This window comes from Halichoerus grypus, chromosome 6 (assembly GCF_964656455.1).
Source record: "Halichoerus grypus chromosome 6, mHalGry1.hap1.1, whole genome shotgun sequence".
Taxonomy (NCBI): domain Eukaryota; kingdom Metazoa; phylum Chordata; class Mammalia; order Carnivora; family Phocidae; genus Halichoerus; species Halichoerus grypus.
In genome coordinates, this window is record NC_135717.1 from 101,096,620 (window position 1) to 101,106,120 (window position 9,501).

The window sequence follows — 9,501 nt, forward strand, 5'->3', positions numbered from 1 at the left end:
GCACTTAAGTTTATCAAGCATTTGGCCTTTTTTAGAGACTGGTAGGAGTGAGCATCCTGTGCAATTATTTTTTTTTTAACCAAAGAGCCCTTGTCTTACAGAAAACTAAAAATGATACTCTTGAAAGCTTACAATCTCCCTGTAACTTTTACTATTAAGAGTTCTCCTTTAGACTGTTAAATTTTTTTTTTTTTTTTAAAGATTTTATTTATTTATTTGAGAGAGAGAATGAGACAGAGAGAGAGCATGAGATGGGGGAGGGTCAGAGGGAGAAGCAGACTCCCTGCCGAGCAGGGAGCCTGATGCGGGACTCGATCCCGGGACTCCAGGATCATGACCTGAGCCGAAGGCAGTCGCTTAACCAACTGAGCCACCCAGGCGCCCCCTGTTAAATTTTTTAATATGCTTGGATCCTGACTTTCTCTGTCCTGGCTTATACTGGCCCTGCTGCTTTCTACAGCATCCAGATGCCAGGATGATTACACAACAGCAAAGAAAGATGACAGAGGTACAGAGGACCACCGGAGCCAGCCACATCTTTGAAGTCACAGATGCCCATTCAGGTGTCATGTCTTCATTCTCACATGTGTGGTTTCTGCTGTTGGACCCCTTGGTTTTGTTTAGTAATTGCTTGCTACTATTGACTTGGGATGGAATAGGCCTATGAAAAAGTTTCGTGTCTATGGGAACAAAGAAAGGAGAAATAGTCTTGTTATCTGGGTTATTGATGAAATCAGTGCTGTGTGACACCATATTTACCTCTGTGGTAATGGAGTCATTCAGGGAAATGAGTCTTGCCCAGGAATCTGTGGTTAATTCCTTGGAATACCTGGTATTGTTTGTGTTGACAACCAAATCTTGATGTGGGGTTGATGATGGTGCCTCTGTTGATGGTAGCATTTGGTTTATCACGGTAGTTTGTTGTTTATCTAAATGTGTAGCTTTTAAAATCCTTAGTCTGTCCCATGTGTTAGATGAAGAACGGGTATTTAGATATGTGGGAGATGATTGTTCAAAAACCAGCAAATCTGGATCTATACCTGAAAGATAAATAAGGCATCATTCATTTTATTTTTTATTTCAATGAGAGAACCTCAAAGCACAGGTTGGAGAAGCCTTGGGTTTGCCACTGAGTTAGTGAACTAAGCTTACGTTCAAATTCTACTATTGCATACTTCTGAAAAGGCTTAGAAACATACTGACCACATTTGAACTTAACTTTCTAGAACACTTTCTGTTATAAACAACTTTGGCTACATCATAGAAGATTCTTTGTGTCTGCCTGGGTAACAATAGCCAATGTTAGTGCAAGAATTGCAAAAGACAGTAACCATTTGAGATATATGGCATCTTAAAGTTTTAAAAGATAAATAATACAGAAGTGTAACTGTATTCAAAATCATGAGCAAAGCCCTCCGACTCCTCCCTATCCCGGTCCCTGAGGGTCCTGACTTTGTCTTCAGTATTTTCTCTCTTGTAAAGGAACTCCTTTCCCTCTGACTTCAGACACATGCAAATATTGCTCCATCTGTAAAGGGGAAGAAAAACCTCTCAACAGCTTTTCAATTGTCTCTCCTGTCAGTTTCTGTCTCTCTCCCTCTCTCCCTCTAGACACACCAACATCCATTTCCTTTCTTTGTTGTTTGCCTTCTGCCATCTTGTTCCATCCTCGCTATTCTGTCAGAATTATGCTTCTGAGGTAATCAGTAGTTTCCATATTTCCTGATCAGCCTCATTGCTTTGACTTCTCTTTTATCCTCAATACTGCTGGCCATCCTTTCCTTAAAATTCCCCCTCCGTGACTCCCTGGAACACAGATTCTCTTGGCACTTTACCTCAGACTGCCTGCTTCTCATTTTTTCTTTCTTTAGCTAGTTCTCTCCTTGGTCCAAACTGGTTGTGTGCTTTCCACAATCTTTAGTCCTTGGTCTTCTGCTGAATTATCCCTTCATCTCACCCATTCACCACACACACACGAGTATCCTCATCAACTGTCACCACTGCATCAGTGACACCGAAATCCACATGACCAGTTATTTCCCCTTTCTTGGTCTCCGGTCTCATTTCTCCTGTGCTCTACTGAGGGTTCTCACCTAGACATCTCATGTCATCACTGAACATTCCCAAAGCCAAAATCATTTTGTCTGGCTCTCTGTCTCTTTCAGTGACCTCACCAATCTTCCATCATCCATGCTGGAATCTGTATGTACACAGAGGAATCATTGACTCCTCTCTCTTCTTTTCCTTCATCCAAGAAGTAACTAGGTCCTATCCAGTTCCCTCCCAAAGTGCTGGTAGTCATCCCTCCTGTTCATTTGCAGTTATGGTCACCTTCTCCAGATCTAATGCCTCCCTGACTAGATATTCTAATTTGCATCCCGCATATAATTTTCCTAGACTAAAGACAACCACACTCATCACTTTAATGATGGCATTTTCTCATTAAATGCCTTTGCTGGTTCTCTCTTGCTGACAAAGTCAAACCAAAACACTGCTCTGTCCAAAGCCCTTTTGTAACCTGGCCTACCCTATCTTACCCAGATTTTCATTGCAACCCCAAATGTGCCCCTTTTGTAGCCAGACCTGTTTTCTTACTTTCCAGTGGTGTGACACAGAACTCCTTATCTTGCCTCTGCCAGGCCTCTTCCACAAAGCTGCCTCTGAATTTAGCTTTCTTTAGTCTCCTCTTCTTTTGAGTGCTTGTACTTGAGGCAGTATCACACATTTTGGTATTCAATTACACATTGTACACTAATTGTGAGATTTGTCACATCAACTAGATTGTAAGAAACTCGAGGGCAGAGATATGGCTGCCATCTTCTGCAGTGCTGCTCCCAGCCTGAATTAGCTGTTCAGTAAGTACAAATCGATGACGAAATTTATCGCCTTTGTATTTGGATGGCAAAAATCTATTTTTTCGTGTTTACCAGTTTGCAGCCTGAGTTTATATACACGGGCAAGGGACACTTGAGTGTGTATTTATCTAAAATAATGGATATCTTGGTTATCTTGGGACCATTGGTATGCTAATGTATGTTCGTAAGTGCATTTCCTTGTCCTTGACATCCATCTTTGTAGAATCCTTGTATGCAGTGTCGATGGACCTCAAAACTGCCATGAAGCTTTTTCTTTATTCCTGGTAGCACCCTTAGCCCCCCCAGTAGAAATGCCTTTTTTGCCTCTTGCTGGGGGCTCCTGGAATAAATGTAATGCTTAAGCTCTTCTTCAATCACATATGATTTGTTACCATCTGGAATGAACTCATCATTGCCGAGCATGCCAAACTAAAGCGAATTTACTTTTAGTTTTCTGCCCTGGATGCCCAAACCTTTTCCAGATAGAGATTGCTGGAAAATAATGATTCAGGTTGTTGCCAGCCAGTTTCTAGGGTTATACATCTCTACTAGAGCATTACCAACATTCTTCAACATAAATACAAAATACATAAGTCATTACCTTCTGTTATGTTGTATAAAATGGCACTGGTTCCGGGCTCTAATATGCAGCTCTCCAGCGTGGGGCAGTGAATATGGAGGCAGTTGACGTTGTCATGAATAGGATCATGGTAGAAGACAGCCACGTTACAGGAAACTGAAAGGAAAAGTGCATCTGCAGATGGTTTTGGTTTCTCCCAGCTTGATGAGCTCTGAGTAACTTATATTTCTTTCAAGAACATTGGATTAACAGCAGTATATTGCAGGGCTATGTTCAGACATCTTACAGAACATTGTGAACTACAGTAACTGGTTTCCCTGAATATGGAAAATGCCCTTTTAAAAGAAACTATCCACTGATTTTCTCTAATCTTTCACACATTCCATTCCACACAGGATTACCCGGAATCATTTTCCAATCCCAGTATTTTATGTTCATGAAAAGTTCAATTGGCTACAGAAGCCCCTCGGGCTTATCAGATTTATAGTTGCAGTGCCCTCTCAGAATGCTAAGGCACTGGAGTTCACCAGAGAAAGAAATAAGAAAATAACGTGACAGATGTTGTAACAAAAGAGGGAGTCATGGGAAGGCAAAAACTGCAATTACTGGGAGAGGCCCAGATGGTGGAAAGGCAGCAGGCCAGGTGAACACTACCCTGATCCTGATTATAGGGGAACACTAGTCCCATGTTGCAAATCACATCCAACGAAAAGCCTATTCAGTGTCCTTTAAAGAGGAAGAGAGTCTACTGACAAGGATGTGAGCATTTGGAATTCTAATGGGTAGGGATACATCACTGATGCCATCCCCCTTCTACTAAATAAGTTTGCTCCATAAAACAGACCACGTTATTTCTGGAAAACCTGAAGTGTGATTTGCTGAGTGCCAGTCTTCAGTCTGTCCTCCCCAAAGTGCAAAACAGGCTTTCCTCCTGCTGCAGTGTAGTAGGGACCATGCGCTGGCAAATATCCATTGACCAAAGGTATCAACTTCTTTAATAAAATAAGATTACAGAGGAATAGCATACAATTACTAGACCTCAGAGTATGCCTAAAGCTGTTGTGGAATTGCGGTTGGCAAAACCTCTGCTGCTTCTGTGTAAGGTTAACTGTGGGGAGCTTCATCCCCCCTCCACCCCGTTACTTCTGGGGCATCCAGGAGGATAAAGAAGAGGGCAGAATTCAATTAATAATACATTGCTAATACATTTTAGATTACAAATGCATTCCCTAAAGACTGGGCTGTCAAGTTCAAGGGAAAGGACTAAAAAATATTCAAATTTAGACATCTAAATTTTTGATAAGAAAATAATTGATGCTGTAAAGAGAGCAATTTTAAAAGATGTTTTATATTCCTCTTTGTGTACACTTTAGAGTTCCAGTTCCAAACAGGTTAGCTATTGCAGGACTGTGGCTTTTTAAAGTTCTGGCTTCCAGCTAAAAACAGAGACGTGTGTTCGTGCCCTTTCTTTTGGAGGAAGAAAACCACAACTTGGAAGCTACAGAGGCTCTAAAATCATGGAATTCTACTGGATGCTTATAGTATCCCTGGAAGTCGAGAGAACAAAGTTTCCCTGCGATGGACAGTCAGGTAAATTGATGCCATGGGAAAATGCTGAAAGATATCCCCCCCTCACCCACCTTCCTCAAGGCTTATGGGAATTAGAAGCATCTCTAAGGTGAAAATCTGGATTGGCAACCTTTTCAAAAAGATTCCCCTTTAGGGGCACCTGGGTGGCTCAGTCAGTTAAGCGTCTGCCTTCGGCTCAGGTCATGATCCCAGGGTCCTGAGATCGAGCCCCACGTTGGGCTCCCTGCTCAAAGGGGAGTCTGCTTCTCCTTTCCCTTTGCCGCTCCCCCTGCTTGTGTGCTCTCTTGTGCTCTCTCTCTCAAATAAATAAATAAATTCTTAAAAAAAAAAAAGATTTCCCTTTAATAAATTAATTGTTTTCTTGTGTGCAAGAAATTAATTGTGTGCAAGAAATTAATTGTTTTCTTGTGTGATTAACTTTTGAGGGCTTAGCCTGGGGCAGCTTCTCACACTGTGGTGGTTTACACCCTCCGGTAGCCTCAATCTGCATCCCAGAAATCTTCCATGCAGACTTGGATAGGAGGCACTGGCCATTAATAAGTTGGTATCAAACCATGGAAAGAAAGTATGGAAGAACCAAGAGAATTATTTTAAAGTGTTGTGTTGCTTTTGCTGTTTCTTTCCAAGTAGCTTTAAAATCTTGGAAAAATGAAAAACAAATGAAAGAAGTCTTTAGACGATTGTAACTGGAAATTCTGCAATAATGAAATGTTTTCCTCATTATAAGCCTTGATCATATTACATGGATGATGCTCTGATTCTGGATTTCAGACAAAAAAAATCAGAATATTTAACATATATATTTCTTTTCTTTCTTTTTTGCTATTTGACATATATCTACCTATGTCTTTCAAAACACCAGTCACAATCGAAATTCCTGCTCAGTGCAACCCGCATTTGCTCAACACAAGCAAGCACATTTCAAAAATTTGAAATACCAATATCACCAAAAGAACTTTGAAAAGGAAATTATTATAAATATTTTTGAAATCAAATATGCCATATTTGGGGGCTATGGAAATATCGTTAGTTAACCGTTGAGGAAATAGTTTCATTTAGCACTTCAGTGAAGAAAAGAAGATTCTCTGTTACCTGTGGGTTCCATGGCATTCTGGATCATTACCAGATTTGTAAACTGAGCCGGCACTGACCCAAACAGCAAAGTCAGTCTCAATCTCTCTGCCGCTCTCCCCCATCCCCATGTCTCTCCCTCACCTTCCCTCGTCCTGTTCATCTGTTTGTTCACTGGAACCTCTGCCTAGGGCTCCTTACTTAGATCTTCATTTTATAAGTTTCTCCTGATTTTTGCGCAGGCATATCATTAATACTTACCATCCTTCCTAAGGCAGCAGCTCCTGCTGCATTTCTGGCCTGTGCTTTCAGAATAATACTTCAGGAACTGAGCTCCCAGCTTCTGAGACTCCTCCAGGTCAATCAGAAGCCCTGGGAAGCGACGGATCCAACAGTCTCTGTAAAAAATGGTGGGTGAGCAGAGAGAGTCTGAGGTCCACCCCATGCTTAGGAGCAGTATCAAGGCTGTTGCCACCACCACGACATGCATTTCCCTGGTAGAAAGACCGGGCAAGAAGTTCGAGTTCCAGACAGACGCCGAAGCTGACCATCAGGGTTTAGGACAGTTTCTGGAACTTCGAGACTGTTGCTAAGGGACTCTCCTGGAGGGTCACCTTCTAGAAAAATGAAGCCATTCTTTGACTGCATAGTGATTTTTCTTTTGTTTCTTCCCAGCTGAGCCCTAGGTGAACATTTGACTTTCTGACGTTAATGTTAAACATTTTCCAGGCCATTTTGATACTCTGTCCCTTACCCTCTTGAAGACACAGATTCTCTCCTCTGTTTTTCTTCTTTTTCTGAAAGTGAATAGTCACAGACACCTCTTACTAAGTAAATATAAAGACAAGTGGAAACCCTAGCCAAGAGTCTTTCTGAGGAAAACAATAATTTAGTCACTTGACGTCAGACAAAGGAAGGATCCATTTCACCAGAAACAAGACATGGTTTTGTAAGGGGACTGATGTATGGTTTCAAAGGAACCTGTGACTGCAGATTTTTTTAAATTGTCTTTTTTTTTTTTTTCTGTGAATTTAAGTTCTGGTATTTACATTCACCAGAAAACCAGTTTGTGCACTAGTTTAAATATTTTGTTTTTACTAAACTGAACAAAATAACCACAAAAAAACCTTGAAAGTAAATGAAAACTGAAAATAAAAAAAAGTTAAATTTTAATTTTGCAGTGATTTTGAAAACATTGAATGTGGATACATGGATCCTGGTCACTTCTTGGAGCCAGGCATTTTTCTTCCCCCCACCCCCTGCCCCAAAAGGCCAGCCACAGGCTTTCTTTAAGAAGAGCAAATGAAAAGCATTACAGTGAAAATTGTGAAGAAGTTCAAAATGGGTGCTATCTAATCTGTTTTCTGAGATTCATGTTTGCAAGTTATAAAGGATACTTCTTTGTGAAGCATATACAAAAAGACATAGTATCTCTGACTGAAGCAGAAATAGTTGCTAAGAAACGTGTATTAGGGAAATGATGAAATGGTTTTAAATTTCTAAATATTAATAAAATCACTTCAATTGCAATGCCAAAACATTTGAAAAGATACTAAAGGAAGCAAAAATGGCCTCTCACTTTTGTGAAGATTGTCGTTTCTATATCCCATGATGATGTTCAAGATGACAAATTAGTTTAAAGCATGAAACTGTTGCTTTTTTGTACCCATTTTTAGAGCAAGCATAAGTGAAAATCAGCTTTTGGCATAGAGTACGGCTGAACTGCTCTTTTCAAAAAAATTTTTTAAATGATGAAGTTTTTTCTAACCTGTGATCTGGGTTTCTTTCATACCTTTTGCACAATGACTCATTCACTTGACACAAAAATGTTAACATTTTTTGGATTCAAAATTCTTTGAATTTTCATTTCCCCACCTGTTTCATAATAATAGCCTATCACATATCCTTTGATTTTTAGAGACATATGATTTAATCATCAATAATAAGAAAATATTCAAAAGGCTGAATAACTTTAAAAACAAAACATTTTACTTTCTCCTAAGCAAAAATTATAACATGGATTAACTCCTAACCTTGCATAAGCCACATAAAATACACTAAAAATGATAAATATGTTATTCTATTGAACTTCTCATAGAAAGCAAGTTTCAGTTGCTTACCTGCAAATAATCAGACTATTCTATCTGTTCCAAGGGGAGAGGGAAGAGAGGTTTCCTAATGGCAAAGCAAGCAACAGGTGAGGAACAAAAGATTACTCCCTGTTTCTCAGCGACGTTCCATAGATATTGCGATTAGTTCATGCCCTGGGGATATAAACCGAAAAGTCGGCTTTCTAACCTTCTAACCTCCGTGTTTTTCAATCACAGTAAATGCGTTTCTTTCCTGTGATATATAATTCCTTGAAGTTCTCATGTATCCTGCAGGGATAATGGAACAACCCACAATTGCTTAATCCTTTTGCTGTCAAATGGTGTTCAAGTAAAGATCAAAGTTGCACTTTAAAGAATCTCCAAGTTCCGATGTAAAAGCATGCTTTAAAATTTTTAAAACAATTTTTTTTGGCGATTGCATAAACATTCAGTCTGGAAACCAGGAACTTCCTGGAGCCAAGTATTTTGAAAAGGAGAGATAGAAACTGGACTGCAGGGGCAGAGGGAGGAATCCACAATGGGCTGAGATTTGTGGCCCAGAAACATCTAGTCTCAAAATTTGTCCAAGTGAGATGAAATTGCAGAAACCAGAAAGCAATTCCAACTCTGAATAAAAAATTGCTATATAGCCTTTGTATAGATTTTATCAAATACTCAGAACCGTTACACTATTGCAATGCAGTGATATATTGTACGTATTTCCAACTGGCTGCTCCTGAGAGGAGTTCACAAATTGGATTCTTACCTTAAAATCTCTCTTCTCTTCCAAGAGCCTGAATCAGTTGCTCTAGTGTGGGAACCAGAATTCTTGTAAGTGTCCCAGGTGATTTACTAAGATGTTTGGAAAACACTGACGTAACACTGACTGAAAGAAAATGGAAGTTTTGCTTACATGAAGATGCTCAATCTGAATTAAATATGAGCCATTTTAATTTTATTTTTTTAAAGATGTATTTATTTGAGAGGGAGAATGCACACATGGGGTGGGGGGGGGAGAAAGAGGGAGAGGAAAAACAGACTCCCCGCTGAGCAGGGAGCCTGACCTGGGTGGGGGGGTGTAAAGTGGAAGGGGGTTGGATCTCCTGTCCCAACCCAGAGATCATGACCTGAGCCGAAGCCAAAGGTTGGATGTTCAACCCACTGAGAACCACCCAGGCGCCCCTGAGCCATTTTTAAAGAACTGTGCTACTTTTAACTCATTTAAATTGTCCCATATGCTTTCGTGAAAGGAAAATATTTCAGTTTTGCTTGTTAAAAAAGGAAAGGAAATAATTTTTCTTAAAATGTTTTGCTT

At 40.0% G+C, this 9,501-nt stretch overlaps 1 protein-coding gene across 1 annotated transcript; it reads right to left on the reverse strand.

The window, feature by feature from the left end:
* Positions 1-357: 357 nt before the first annotated feature.
* Positions 358-6,586, reverse strand: MANSC4 (MANSC domain containing 4). Its single transcript, XM_036076856.2, has 3 exons — positions 6,358-6,586; positions 3,457-3,591; positions 358-1,040 (listed from the first exon to the last, which is right to left on the reverse strand). Exons 1-3 carry the CDS (start codon positions 6,584-6,586, stop codon positions 358-360), a joined length of 1,047 nt encoding a protein of 348 aa, XP_035932749.2.
* Positions 6,587-9,501: the final 2,915 nt, after the last annotated feature.